The following is a 14,197-nucleotide window of genomic DNA, read 5'->3' as shown; positions in this document are numbered from 1 at the left end:
TCACATTCGAGTTCTTTCAGAGCTCTTGGGTGATGCCGTCTGGGCCCGGTGACTTGTTACTGTTCAGTTTCTCAATTCATTCCAAAAACTCCTCCAGTGACACATCAGTCTGTGACAATTCCTCAGATTTGTCACCTACAAAAGACGGCTCAGGTTTTGGAATCTCCCTCACATCCTCAGCCGTGAAGACTGAAGCAAAGAATTCATTTAGTTTCTCTGCAATGACTTTATCTTCTTTAAGTGCTCCTTTTGTATCTCGATTGTCCAGGGGCCCCCCTGGTTGTTTAGCAGGCTTCCTGCTTCTGATGTACTTGAAAAACATTTTGTTATTACCTGTTGAGTTTTTGGCTAGCTGTTCTTCAAACTCCTTTTTGGCTTTTCTTGTTATGTTTTTACACTTAATTGTCAGTGTTTATGCTCCCTTCTATTTACCTCACTAGGATCTGACTTCCACTTTTTAAAAGATGCCTTTTTATCTCTCACTGCTTCTTTTACAAAAAAAAAAGGCGTACTTGTGGCACCTTAGAGACTAACCAATTTATTTGAGCATAAGCTTTCGTGAGCTACAGCTCACTTCATCGGATGTGAGCTGTAGCTCACGAAAGCTCATGCTCAAATAAATTGGTTAGTCTCTAAGGTGCCACAAGTCCTCCTTTTCTTTTTCCGAATACAGACTAACACGGCTGCTACTCTGAAACCTGCTTCTTTTACATGGTTGTTAAGCCACGGTGGCTCTTTTTTAGTTCTTTTACTGTGTTTTTTAATTTGGGGTATACATTTAAGTTGAGGCCTCTATTATGGTGTCCTTGAAAAGTGTCCATGCAGCTTGCAGGGATTTCACTCTAGTCACTGAACCTTTTAATTTCTGTGTAACTAACCTCCTCGTTTTTGCATAGTTCCCCTTTCTGAAATTAAAGGCCACAGTGTTGGGCTGTTGTGGTGTTCTTCCCACCACAGGAATGTTAAATGTTATTATATTATGGTCACTATTTCCAAGCGGTCCTGTTCTAGTTACCTCTTGGACCAGATCCTGCGCTCCACTCAGGACTAGATTGAGAGTTGCCTCTCCCCTTGTGGGTTCCTGTACCAGGTGCTCCAAGAAGCACTCATTGAAAGTATTAAGAAATTTTGTCTCTGTATTTCATCCTGAGGTGACATGTCCATATGGGGATAATTGAAATCCCCCCACCATTATTGTCCATTGTCTTCTCTCCAGGTAAACAGGGTTGCCTGGGCCTCCTCTCCCCTCTTCTGTCCTCTGGCTGGAACCGGCTGGTCAGGTCACCGGGGTCCCCTCTTTGCAGCCCATTGTCCTCCCGCTGGCCAGAACCGGCTGGGACTCCTGAGCTGGGCCTCCTGGTCGCCAGGTCACCAGTCACTGGGGTCTCCATTCTCCAGGCCATTGGCTGGGGTCCCAAGTTCCCTCGCCAGTCCTGTGTCCCAACAAACTTCCTCTCCCATCACCTCGTTAAACCTGTAACAACCAGGGAAACTGAGTGTCACCCCCTCTGCATGCAAACCATTGGAAAACAAGGAAAAAACAAGAAAATCCCCCACTTTGTCACACCCAGTAAAAGAAAAAAGGTTCTCTCGATCCCAAAGGACCAAGCCCCAGACCCAGGTCAATATACAAATCTTACCCACAAATCACACTGTTGCCAATCCTTTAGAATCTAAAATCTAAAGGTTTATTCATAAAAGGGAAAAGATAGAGACGAGAGCTAGAGTTGGTGAAATGGAATCAATGACACACAGCAATGGCAAAGTTCTTGGTTCAGGCTTGCAGCAGTGATGGAATAAATGGCAGGTTCAAATCAAGTCTCTGGAGAACATCCCCAGCTGGGAGGGGTCATTCAGTCCTTGGTTCAAAGCTTCAGGGTAGCCAAGTCCCTCCAGAGGTAAGAAACAGGATTGAAGACAAAATGGAGGGGATTCCAGGGTCTTTTATATTCTCTGCCATGTGGAAGGACCCCTTTGTTCTTACTGTGGAAAATCACAGCAGCAAGATGGAGCTTGGATTCACATGGGCAAGTCACATGTCCATGCATGACTCAGTTTGCAGGCCAACGCTATTGTTTACATGTTAGTTTGAAGGTTCCCAGGAAAGCTCAGATGTGGATTGGCATCTCCCAAAGTCCATTGTCAGTTAAGTGTTTCTTGTTTGGGCGCTTACTGAGAACAGTCCTTTCTCAAGAAGCTGACCAAATGCTTCACTGAGGCTCCTTGGAATCAAATACATTTGAGATACAAATACATAGCCCATATTCATAACTTCACATACAAAAAAGATATACACATACAGATGGCATAATCCTAACCAGCAAACCATCACCTTGTCATAGACACCTCACATGACAACTTTTGTACAATATTTGCTGCAAATATATAACAGTGGCTGCAACAATGCTGTATACGGTTACAGTTTATGTCAATAACATCAGTTGTATATTAGGAAACACTATTTCACTAGGAGGTTGGTGAAGCACTGGAATGCGTTACCTAGGGAGGTGGTGGAATCTCCTTCCTTAGAGGTTTTTAAGGTCAGGCTTGACAAAGCCCTGGCTGGGCTGATTTAGTTGGGGGTTGGTCCTGCGTTGAGCAGGGGGTTGGACTAGATGACCTCCTGAGGTCCCTTCCAACACTGATCTTCTATGATTCTATTTAGTTGCCTTAAAAGTCTTTGCTGAGGGTCCTTGTTTCCATTTTTGCTGACACCCACAAAAATTTTTACTAGGTTGCTGGGGCACAATTCCCCTTTACAAAAGCTGTGTTGACTCTTCCCCAGCAAATCGTGTTAATCTGTGTGCCTGATAATTCTGTTCTTTAATATAATTTCTCCCAATCTGCCTTAAACTGAAGTTAGATTTACCCGCCTGTAATTGTCAAGATCACCTCTTTTTCAAACTGGCGTTACATTAGCTACCTTCCCAGTCATCTGGGACAGATGTGAGTTTCAGTGTTTGGTTACACACCACAGCTAGTAGCCCTACAATTTCAGATTTGAGTTCCTGCCAAATTCTGAGGTGAATCCCATCTGGTCCTTGTAACTAAATTAGTGTCTAATTTAGTAATTTGTTCTATAATCTCTTCTACTGACACATGTGTGGGGCTGTACTTCAGATGTGTCACCCAGAAAGAACAGCTCTGATGTGGGGAATCTCCCCCACATCCTCTGCAGTGAAGACTGCTGCAAAGAATTAATTTCACTTCCCTGTAATGGCCTTGTCGTCCTTGAGTGCTCCTCTAACACCTTCGTCATCTAGTGGCCCCACTGCCTGTACTTAAAAAAAACCTTACTGTTAGTTTTTTGTCTTTAGCAAGTTCCTTCATGGCCTGCCATACTATACTTTCAAACTTACCTGTCAGAGTTTGCTTTCCCTCTTATTAGCCTCACTAGGATTTGACTTCCAGACTTGAAAGGATGCTCTTTTTTTGCTTCTAGTGGCCTCTACTACCCATCTGTTAAGCCATGGTCACATTCTTCTGGTCCTCTCATTGTCTTTGCTGATTTGGGGTACACGTTTAGTCTGAGCTGTTACTACGGCGTTTGTAAATAGTCCCCAAGCTGCTTGCCGGCAAGCAACCCTTGTGAACAGTGCCTTTTTACTTCTAACAGCCTTCCTAAGTATCAGGGGGCAGCTGCGTTAGTCTGTATCCTCAAAAACCACAGGGAGTCCGGTGGCACCTTAAAGACTAACAGATTTATTTGGGCACAAGCTTTCATGGGTAAAAAACGTTTTTTACCCACGAAAGCTGGTGCCCAAATAAATCTGTTAGTCTTTAAGGTGCCGCCAGACTCCCTGTACCCTTCCTAAGTTTTGTATTGTTCCCCTTTTCCAAGTGAAGTGTTACCATACTGGAGTTTTTGTATTATTTGCAATACAAGGAGGTTAAATTTAATTACATTGTGGTTGCTTTTACCTTGTAGTTCAGTTATAGTCACTTTTTGGTCCAGATCCTGTGCTCTACTTAGGACTAAATCAAGAATTGCCTCGTCCCTTAGGGGTTGCAGGACAGGCTGCTCCAAGAAACAGGCCTTTATGGGGTCTAGAAATGTTCTCTCTGCGACACGCCCTGAGATAACATTTACTCAGTCATTATGAGGATAGTTGAAATCACCCATTATTATTGCACTTTCTGCTTTTGCAGCCTCTTGGACCACTCCCTTTGGCTCTCACCATGCAAGTTGGAAGATGGCCTGTCCAAAAATGCTGTCTCACCTCGTAGCTGGTAGGCATTCTGGCCCCTGCTTTTGGTATAAGACAGAGCAGAACTGGACTGCATCATTTGTGGTGGGGGGCTGTGTTTGCATTTCCCCCCAGCATTTGGTCAAGGGAAGAAAGAGAAAGCTGGCTTCTTGCAGCAGTCCCTCTGCATGCTCTCCCATCCTCAATGTAATTGTATTGGTTTTCTTTCTCGTGGTAGATGGGTGGTGTTTCGATGTGCACAATAAAATCTTTACCATAAATGACCTGGGGAAAAAAATAGCATGTACAGCCAAAAAATGGGGCAGGACGGCCTAGGAAGGGGCACTGCAGCAGAGAATCGAAGGCTTAGAGTGGCTCCCAAACGAAGTATGAGTCTACAATGCAATACTGTTGCGAAAAAAGCAAACGCTGTTCTGGGATTGTTAGCAGGAGTGTTGTAAGCGAAACCTGGGAAGTAATTCTTCCCCGCTTCTCCATGCTGATAAGGCTGGAGTATTGTGTCCAGTTGTGGGCACATTACAGAAAAGATCTGGAGAAGTTGGAGAAAGTCCAGAGAAGAGCAACAAAACCCATTAAAGGTCTCAAACCCATGACCTCTGGGGGAAGATTGAAAACATTGGGTTTGTTTCATCTGGAGATGACGGAGGGTGGCATGGTAACAGATTTAAAGTGTGTAAGAAGTTTTTGTAATGCCAACAGATGCCAGTGGGTGGGATTGAACCTAGGACTTCTGCAGCTAAATGCATGAGCCTCTACAGCAGGGGTGGGCAAACTTTTTGGCCCGAGGGCCACATCGGGGTGCGAAACTATATGGAGGGCCGGGCAGAGAATGCTGCGCCTCCCCAAACAGCCTGGCCCCTGCCCCTATCTACCCCCTCCCACTTCCCACACCCTGACTGCCCCCCTCAGAACCCCTGACCCATCCACCCCCCCGCTCCTTGTCCCCTGACCACCCCCTCCCGGGACCCCCCACCCCTAACCACCCCTCCCTCCTTGTCCCCTGACCACCCCCTCCCAGGACCTCCCACCCCTAACCACCCCCCCGGACTCCACCCCCTATCCAACCACCCCCTCCCCAGAACCTCTGCCCCACCCAACTGCCCCCCAGGACCCCTTGCCCCTATCCAACACCCGCCCCCTTACCATGCAGCTGAGAGCAGCAGGAGCTCGCGGTCCTGCCGCCCAGAGCCAGCCGCACTGCCCATGCAGCGATGTAGCTGCAGGGGAGGGGCCGGGGTAGCCTCCCCGGCCAGGAGCTCAAGGGCTGGGCAGGATGGTCCTGAGGGCTGGATGTGGCCTGTGGGCCGTAGTTTGCCCACCTCTGCTCTACTGCATGAGCTAAAAGCTGTGGCAGACTCATTACTCTCTAGTGCTCTGGGTGCCCCAGCACCATGCCAGGAGGTGTGTGGTTACACTTTGAAGAGGAGGAGGATAAATTGTTCTCCTTAACCACTGAGGACAGGATCAAAGGCCATGGGTTCAATTGCAGCCAGGGCGGTTTCGGTTGGACCCCAGAAAAGCGTCCTGCCCGGGGGGTGACACAGTGGGACGGATTGCCCAGGGAGGCCGTGGAGCCCCCGTCCCCACTGGAGGTTCCCCAGAGCCGGCTGGACACCCCCCCGTCAGGGCTGCCCAGACAGTCCGTGGTCCTGCCTCGCTGCGGGGGACAGGAGCAGATGCCCCTGCAGGGCCCGTCCAGCCCTAGGGTGCTGAGAGCCTCTGGGAGACGCTGTAATGCACTGGCCCCGACGGGCCTGCCAGGGGATGCCCACTGCCCAGCCTGGAGCCCCCTCCCGCACTCCGAACCCCTCAGCCCCAGCCTGGAGCCCCCTCCCGCACCCCAAATCCCTCACCCACAGCCCCGCACCAGAGCCCTCACCCCCCTCCGCACCCCAACCCTCAGCCTGGAGCCCCCTCCCGCACCCCAAATCCCTCACCCACAGCCCCGCACCAGAGCCCTCACCCCCCTCCGCACCCCAACCCTCAGCCCCAGCCTGGAGCCCCCTCCTGCACCCCAAATCCCTCACCCACAGCCCCGCACCAGAGCCCTCACCCCCCTCCGCACCCCAACCCTCAGCCCCAGCCTGGAGCCTCCTCCCGCACCCCAAATCCCTCACCCACAGCCCCGCACCAGAGCCCTCACCCCCCTCCGCACCCCAACCCTCAGCCCCAGCCTGGAGCCCCCTCCCGCACCCCAAATCCCTCACCCACAGCCCCGCACCAGAGCCCTCACCCCCCTCCGCACCCCAACCCTCAGCCCCAGCCTGGAGCCCCCTCCCGCACCCTGAACCCCTCACTTCTGGCCCCACCCCCGAGCCTGCACCCCCAGCTGAGCCAGCCGGGTGAAACTAAGCCAGTCAGTGGGGGGGGAGGGCGAGCGATGGGGGCATGGCGGGTGGGCCCTCGGAGGAGGGGCGGGCAGGGGTGTCTGGTCTGAGCAGAGAGTTGGGGGAGGGCAGAGCCAACAAGGCTCCCCCGGCACCACTGGGCTCCGGCAAAGCAACGTGGCCTCGCCCGCGGGCCCTGGGAACTCCCGCCGTGCCCGGCAAGGCGAGCTCGGAGCCGGGGCGGGGCTCGCTCGGGGCGGGCTCGGAGTCGGGGGCGGGGCTCGCTCGGGGCGGGCTCGGAGTCGGGGGCGGGGCGGGGCTCGCTCGGGGCGGGCTCGGGGGCTCGGAGCCGGGGCGGGGCTCGCTCGGGGCGGGCTCGGAGGCTCGGAGTCGGGGGCGGGGCTCGCTCGGGGCGGGCTCGGGGGCTCGGAGCCGGGGCGGGGCTCGCTCGGGGCGGGCTCGGAGGCTCGGAGTCGGGGGCGGGGCTCGCTCGGGGCGGGCTCGGGAGCTCGGAGTCGGGGGCGGGGCTCGCTCGGGGCGGGCTCGGGAGCTCGGAGGCGGGGCGGGGCTCGCTCGGGGCGGGCTCGGGAGCTCGGAGGCGGGGCGGGGCTCGCTCGGGGCGGGCTCGGGAGCTCGGAGCCGGGGCGGGGCTCGCTCGGGGCGGGCTCGGGAGCTCGGAGCCGGGGCGGGGCTCGCTCGGGGCGGGCTCGGGGGCTCGGAGTCGGGGGCGGGGCTCGCTCGGGGCGGGCTCGGGGGCTCGGAGCCGGGGCGGGGCTCGCTCGGGGCGGGCTCGGGAGCTCGGAGGCGGGGCGGGGCTCGCTCGGGGCGGGCTCGGGGGCTCGGAGCCGGGGCGGGGCTCGCTCGGGGCGGGCTCGGGGGCTCGGAGTCGGGGGCGGGGCTCGCTCGGGGCGGGCTCGGGAGCTCGGAGCCGGGGCGGGGCTCGCTCGGGGCGGGCTCGGGAGCTCGGAGGCGGGGCGGGGCTCGCTCGGGGCGGGCTCGGGGGCTCGGAGCCGGGGCGGGGCTCGCTCGGGGCGGGCTCGGGAGCTCGGAGCCGGGGCGGGGCTCGCTCGGGGCGGGCTCGGGGGCTCGGAGTCGGGGGCGGGGCTCGCTCGGGGCGGGCTCGGGGGCTCGGAGCCGGGGCGGGGCTCGCTCGGGGCGGGCTCGGGAGCTCGGAGGCGGGGCGGGGCTCGCTCGGGGCGGGCTCGGGGGCTCGGAGCCGGGGCGGGGCTCGCTCGGGGCGGGCTCGGGGGCTCGGAGTCGGGGGCGGGGCTCGCTCGGGGCGGGCTCGGGAGCTCGGAGCCGGGGCGGGGCTCGCTCGGGGCGGGCTCGGGAGCTCGGAGGCGGGGCGGGGCTCGCTCGGGGCGGGCTCGGGGGCTCGGAGCCGGGGCGGGGCTCGCTCGGGGCGGGCTCGGGGGCTCGGAGTCGGGGGCGGGGCTCGCTCGGGGCGGGCTCGGGAGCTCGGAGCCGGGGCGGGGCTCGCTCGGGGCGGGCTCGGGAGCTCGGAGCCGGGGCGGGGCTCGCTCGGGGCGGGCTCGGGAGCTCGGAGCCGGGGCGGGGCTCGCTCGGGGCGGGCTCGGGGGCTCGGAGTCGGGGGCGGGGCTCGCTCGGGGCGGGCTCGGGGGCTCGGAGCCGGGGCGGGGCTCGCTCGGGGCGGGCTCGGGAGCTCGGAGGCGGGGCGGGGCTCGCTCGGGGCGGGCTCGGGAGCTCGGAGGCGGGGCGGGGCTCGCTCGGGGCGGGCTCGGGAGCTCGGAGCCGGGGCGGGGCTCGCTCGGGGCGGGCTCGGGAGCTCGGAGCCGGGGCGGGGCTCGCTCGGGGCGGGCTCGGGGGCTCGGAGTCGGGGGCGGGGCTCGCTCGGGGCGGGCTCGGGGGCTCGGAGCCGGGGCGGGGCTCGCTCGGGGCGGGGCTCGCTCGGGGCGGGCTCGGGAGCTCGGAGGCGGGGCGGGGCTCGCTCGGGGCGGGCTCGGGAGCTCGGAGCCGGGGCGGGGCTCGCTCGGGGCGGGCTCGGGAGCTCGGAGCCGGGGCGGGGCTCGCTCGGGGCGGGCTCGGGAGCTCGGAGCCGGGGCGGGGCTCGCTCGGGGCGGGCTCGGGGGCTCGGAGTCGGGGGCGGGGCTCGCTCGGGGCGGGCTCGGAGCCGGGGCGGGGCTCGCTCGGGGCGGGCTCGGGAGCTCGGAGTCGGGGGCGGGGCTCGCTCGGGGCGGGCTCGGGGGCTCGGAGTCGGGGGCGGGGCTCGCTCGGGGCGGGCTCGCCCAGTCCGCATCCGGCCCCTCCCGCGCAGGCCGGCGTAGTCCCCGCACGCGTCCCCGCAGCCGCCGCAGCCTCCCCGCCCCGCGCCCACGTGCCCGGCCCCGCCATGGGCTGCCTGGTGCTGCAGGACGGGGCCGTTCTGCGGGGCCGCCCCTTCGGGGCTGCGCGCTCCGCCGCCGGGGAAGTGGGTGAGTGGGGCGGGGGCGGCCTGGCGGACCCCGGGGGGATGCGGGAATGGGGGGCAGGCCCTGGCGGAGCCCGGGGGGGGTCAGAGCCGGGTGGGGGGAAGGAAATGGGGGGCAGGCCCTGGCCGAGCCGGTGGGGGGATGCGGGAATGGGGGGCAGGCCCGGTGGGGGGATGCGGGAATGGGGGGCAGGCGGGAATGGGGGGCAGGCCCGGTGGGGGGATGCGGGAATGGGGGGCAGGCCCTGGCGGAGCCCGGGGGGGGTCAGAGCCGGGTGGGGGGAAGGAAATGGGGGGCAGGCCCGGTGGGGGGCAGGCGGGAATGGGGGGCAGGCCCGGTGGGGGGCAGGCGGGAATGGGGGGCAGGCCCGGTGGGGGGCAGGCGGGAATGGGGGGCAGGCCCGGTGGGGGGCAGGCGGGAATGGGGGGCAGGCCCTGGCCGAGCTGGTGGGGGGCAGGCGGGAATGGGGGGCAGGCCCCGGCGGAGCCCGGGGGGTCGGAAAGGCTCCATTCGATCCTGTGCCCAGCCCCGCACTGCTCCCCCCAGCACTGCAGTGTGCCCCAGCGGCGCAGGGTCTCTCCTCTCCCCAGGCCGGGTGCGGGGGGTGCCCCGTGCCTGGGGCAGGGTGCCCAGCGGAGGGGGCAGCTCTAGAGCCCAGGGGAGGGGGTTCCTGGTGCTAGGCTGCAGCCTTTGGCAGCATGCTCCAGTCGCTGGGGACGCTTCGTTTGCTGTGCCCACCCTGGCAGAGCCGTGCTGTGCCAATACGGCCGGGGGGGGGTACGGTGCTGTGCTCCGGGGCCCTGCCCACCCTTGCAGAGCCGTGCTGTGCCAATACGGCCGGGGGGGGTACGGTGCCGTGCTCCGGGGCCCTGCCCACCCTGGCAGAGCCGTGCTGTGCCAATACGGCCGGGGGGGGGTACGGTGCCGTGCTCCGGGGCCCTGCCCACCCTGGCAGAGCCGTGCTGTGCCAATACGGCCGGGGGGGGTACGGTGCCGTGCTCCGGGGCCCTGCCCACCCTGGCAGAGCCGTGCTGTGCCAATACGGCCGGGGGGGTGTGCGGTGCCGTGCTCCGGGGCCCTGCCCACCCTGGCAGAGCCGTGCTGTGCCAATACGGCCGGAGGGGGGTACGGTGCCGTGCTCCGGGGCCCTGCCCACCCTGGCAGAGCCGTGCTGTGCCAATACGGCCGGAGGGGGGTACGGTGCCGTGCTCCGGGGCCCTGCCCACCCTGGCAGAGCCGTGCTGTGCCAATAGGGCCGGGGGGGGTGCGGTGCCGTGCTCCGGGCCCTGCCCACCCTGGCAGAGCCGTGCTGTGCTGAGTGCAGTTTCTCCTTCCTCCCCTGGGCTGCAGTCTTCCAGACCGGCATGGTGGGTTACCTCGAGGCCTTGACAGACCCCTCCTACAAATCCCAGATCCTGGTGCTGACCTACCCTCTGATTGGGAACTACGGCGTCCCGCAGGATGAGCCCGACCAGTGCGGCCTCAGCCGGGTGAGCGCCGGGCCAGGGGTGGGGCGCGGGGACGGTTGGCACCTGGGGGCTGCTGCAGGTGCCTGGATGAAGCTGCGGGGTGGGTGGAAGTTGCTGAGGGCCGGGCAGCAGCCATGCCCACAGCCATAGGGCAGAGCAGTCCTGAATCCCACTGGGGCCCCGTGGCAGCCGGCACAGCCGACTTCCCCTGCGCTGAGCGGTGGGGCTGGGGGCTGGCGAGGCCCCGGACTCTCCCGGGACAGGCGGGTGGCTAGCGTCTTGCGGGGGGGTAGGTGCTGTAGCAACTGAGCCTGGCGGGTGGGGCTTGTGGGCGCCCTGTGCCCATGCTGTGCCGGGGCCCAGAGCAGCCTGCTGCTAAGGAGAGGCTGGGGCCCCAGGGGAAGGGCCTGGGCAGCCCAAGTCCCCGCCCATGGCTGTCTGCCTTGCAGCTCTGCGACAGCAGGGCCCTGCCCGTCTCCCATGGGGCCACCAAGACAGAACATGGGCCTGGGGCAGCCCCGCATCCAGAGCGCCCTCTGGCAGGGGGCTAGGGCCAGCCTGCATCTCTGTAGTGTGCCAGGCGTGGGGAGGGGTTCCCAGAGGCTGCCATGGCCAGCATGCAGGGGCAGGTGGGTGGGAGCCCCCCCGTGACCCGGTGTTCTCCCTCCCCGGGGCACTCACCCCAGCTGGCGGCCCCCTGTGAGGTGGGAGTGGGGCCTGTGGGTGACAGGGAGTACTCGGTAACGGCAGCCCTTGCCTGGGGTGGGGGCAGCCCCCTGCATGCTCGGGCATTCGCTGGGGTCCCGCAGAGCTCGCCCTGGCTCCCACCTAGCTCACCCCTCTCTGCGCCCGCAGTGGTTCGAGTCCAGCAAGATCCACGTGTCGGCGCTGATCGTGGGCGAGTGCTCGCAGATCCCCAGCCACTGGAGTGCCGCGTGCTCGCTGGACCAGTGGCTGAAGGAGCAGAACATTCCCGGGCTGGAAGGTGGGGAGCAGGAGGGGGCGAGGGCTGGGGCTGAGCGGGTGGGCGGGCTGGGGGCTGGGAAGGGGGTGAGATGGGAGCTTTGGGGTGGATGGTGAGGGGGCAGGGGCTCTAGGTTGGAGGAGGGGGGGGGTTGGGGACAGGAGGCAGGGGCTCCTGGCTGGAGGAGGGGCCAGGCTGGGGGAGGGGGTGGTGGGAGGAGGGGCTCCCGGCTGGGGAGTGGGGGCAGGGGCTGGGGGGAGGGGCTCCCGGCTGGGGAGTGGGGGCAGGGGCTGGGGGGAGGGGCTGGGGAGAGCGGGGGCAGGGGCTGGGGGAGGGGCTCCCGGCTGGGGGGCTGGGGGAGGGGCTGGGGAGGGCTCTGGCACTCACGCTGGGATCCCTGCCAGGGGTGGACACCAGGGCTCTGACGAAGAGGATCCGGGAGAAGGGGACGCTGCTGGGCAGGCTGGTGCTGGATGGGGGCCAAGAGAGGAGCCTGCCCTTCGAGGACCCCAACAAGCGGCACCTGGTGCAGGAGGTGTCATTGAAGGTACAGCTGGGCCCGCCCCATCGCCCCTCCCTGCATGGGGCTGGGTCTTGGGGCACTGGGCTGGCCGGGGGAAGGCGATGGATGGGGGCAGGGCTGAGCCTAGCCTTGGGGGGGGCGTGGGGTGTCCAGTGTAGGAGCCAAGGACTTCCCCCCGCCGGGGGTGCCGATGTGGCGGTTTTCTGTAACGCCTGCCGGCCTCGCCCAGGGCTGGCCTGTGCTGGGGCTGGCCGTGGGCCGAGGTATGGCGCTTGTTGCGGGGGGGAGGGTGTTACTGGGAGTTGGACGAAGCCCCCCACCCCTCGATGGCTGCGCTGGTACAGACGTGCCCTCCGTTCCCCTGCGGGGTGCGTCATGTTGGCTCCTGGGGCCACGCAGGACGCCAGGGGCGGGGGGCTTCGTCCAACACCCGGTAACACCCTCCCCCCCGCAACAAGCTGGGGGGGCCGTGGTGAATGGGGTCCGCTGGCACGTGCTGCGAGTGACCCCGTGGCTGCGGGGAACCCGCCGTAGGAGACGCTGGAAAGCCCCGGTGACCTGGACACGCATGGCCCTGGAGGAAGGTCCCTCCCCCTGCCCCCCCCCCAGCGGGCGCCTGAGTAAAGCCCCCTCCCCCGGAGAGAAGGAAGGGCTGAGGGAGTGTCTGTGCTTCACACGGGGTGGTGCTTTCCCCTCGGTCTGGCCAAGCCACTGCCCGACAGGCAGGAGCAGGGCCGGATTGACCTCGTGTGGGTCTCGGTCCCCTCCCTCTGCCCCGCCGTGCTGCGCCCCGAGGCCCTGCCTGCTGCTTGTGGGGGTGGGGGGTTGGTGGTGGAGAGCAGTGGGGTGGGCGGGGCCACGGAAGAGGCTGAGCGGGGGCGGGGTTTCAGTGTGGGCCAGGGCCCCGGTCTGGGGGCCAGGGCCCTTCTGAGTCTGGCCCGGGCACCACGGTGCCATGGGCACCATTGCAAACCCAGTGCTGGCTGGGAGGGAGAAGCCTTTCGCTGTCTGCGCGGGCGGCTGGGTCGGCAGAGCTGCGTCTCTGGGTTTTCCACGCCCCGAGAGACGCCGCTCCGCCCAGGGACGTTCCTAGTGCAGACCAGGCCAGGCAGGGACTGAAGAGGGGGATGCCAGAGGAAGTGGGCACTGAAGCAGGTGTCCGAGGGAGAGAGGGGGGGCCCCAAGCAGAGTCCCTCCCGTTTGGCTGGCGGGTGGCTCTGGCTGGACCAGAATGGACCGGTTTTAACCTTGGTTTCTCCAGACTAAGCTGAGACCTGCTGATGCTGCTTCCGGGCGGCGAATAAACCCTGCTTGGTTTGCAAAGTGCCCGGTGGTGTCATTCCAAGTCCTGGCTGGGTGTCCCTGAGGAGTGGGCAGGTCTCTCCCAGGCGTCTGGGTCACGCGGGCTCAGCTCCCGGGGGCTGGAGCCAGGGAGGCCGCGTGGCCGACCCTCAGGAAGAGTGGGACCCTGGGGGCTCTGGCCCATTGAGGGGGTCCCCTAAGAGACTGTTCCCAAGCTGGGGCGTAGTATCTGTCCTGTGGATCTGTGACACTGGGCTCCTCCCCTCACCCCATCCCCTTCTCCCCTCCGCTCTGGGGTGGGGCATGGAGTGCGCGGGCAGTGGTTGCTGTGGGGCTCTTGGCTGGCCTGCCAATGGCCTCCTTTGTCCCATCTCCCCGCAGGAGCCCAGAGTGTTCAACCCTGGCGGCTCGGTCAGGATCACAGCTGTGGATTGTGGCCTGAAGTACAACCAGATCCGATGTCTGTGCCAGCGGGGGGCGGCTGTGACCGTGGTGCCCTGGGACCACCCCTTGGACAGCGCAGGTGAGGGGCACCAGTGGGAGCAGCTGAGAGCGGCGTGCCCAGTGCGGGGCGCCAGGGCGGCGTGCCCGGCATGCGTGGGGTGCTGGGGATGGCTGAGGGTGGGGTCCCTAGTGCTGAAGGGGCAGGGAGCTGCTGAGGCAGGGGCAGGCGGGGGCTGGGGCGCTGTGGGGGAATGCGGGAGTTGGGATATCAGGGAGGCTGCGGGGGACCATGGGTGCTGCCCTGCTGCTGACCCGTCCTGTCCCTGCAGAGTTTGACGGGCTGTTCATCAGCAATGGGCCTGGGGACCCACTCTCGTGCCAGAAGACCATCGCCAGCCTGCGCCGGCTGCTGGGCGAGCCCCAGCCCAAGCCCGTCTTCGGGATCTGCCTGGGGCACCAGCTGCTCGCGCTGGCCATCGGCGCCAAGACCTACAAGATGAAGTGAGTGTGTGGGGGTTGGGCCCCGCAGGC

At 63.7% G+C, this 14,197-nt stretch overlaps 1 protein-coding gene across 5 annotated transcripts in view; it reads left to right on the top strand.

Moving 5' to 3' along the window:
• Positions 1 to 8,799: 8,799 nt before the first annotated feature.
• The window catches only part of CAD (carbamoyl-phosphate synthetase 2, aspartate transcarbamylase, and dihydroorotase), an 83,299-nt gene continuing 77,901 nt past the window's right edge, over positions 8,800 to 14,197 (top strand). For 4 of the 5 annotated variants that reach the window (XM_084622774.1, XM_084622773.1, XM_084622775.1 and 1 more), the window contains exons 1-6: positions 8,800 to 8,967; positions 10,315 to 10,454; positions 11,289 to 11,418; positions 11,802 to 11,944; positions 13,604 to 13,745; positions 13,996 to 14,167. In XM_084622774.1, the coding sequence (XP_084478900.1) occupies positions 8,886 to 8,967; positions 10,315 to 10,454; positions 11,289 to 11,418; positions 11,802 to 11,944; positions 13,604 to 13,745; positions 13,996 to 14,167 (809 nt within the window). In that variant the 5' untranslated portion in view covers positions 8,800 to 8,885. The remainder of the gene's footprint in view (positions 8,968 to 10,314; positions 10,455 to 11,288; positions 11,419 to 11,801; positions 11,945 to 13,603; positions 13,746 to 13,995; positions 14,168 to 14,197) is intronic. The other variant, XM_084622777.1, reaches the window with a different exon arrangement.

Source organism: Lepidochelys olivacea (genome assembly GCF_965140295.1).
Source record: "Lepidochelys olivacea isolate rLepOli2 genome assembly, chromosome: 3".
Lineage (NCBI taxonomy): Eukaryota > Metazoa > Chordata > Testudines > Cheloniidae > Lepidochelys > Lepidochelys olivacea.
The sequence above is the reverse complement of the archived record's forward strand: the minus strand, read 5'-3'. Positions and strand labels throughout refer to the sequence as shown.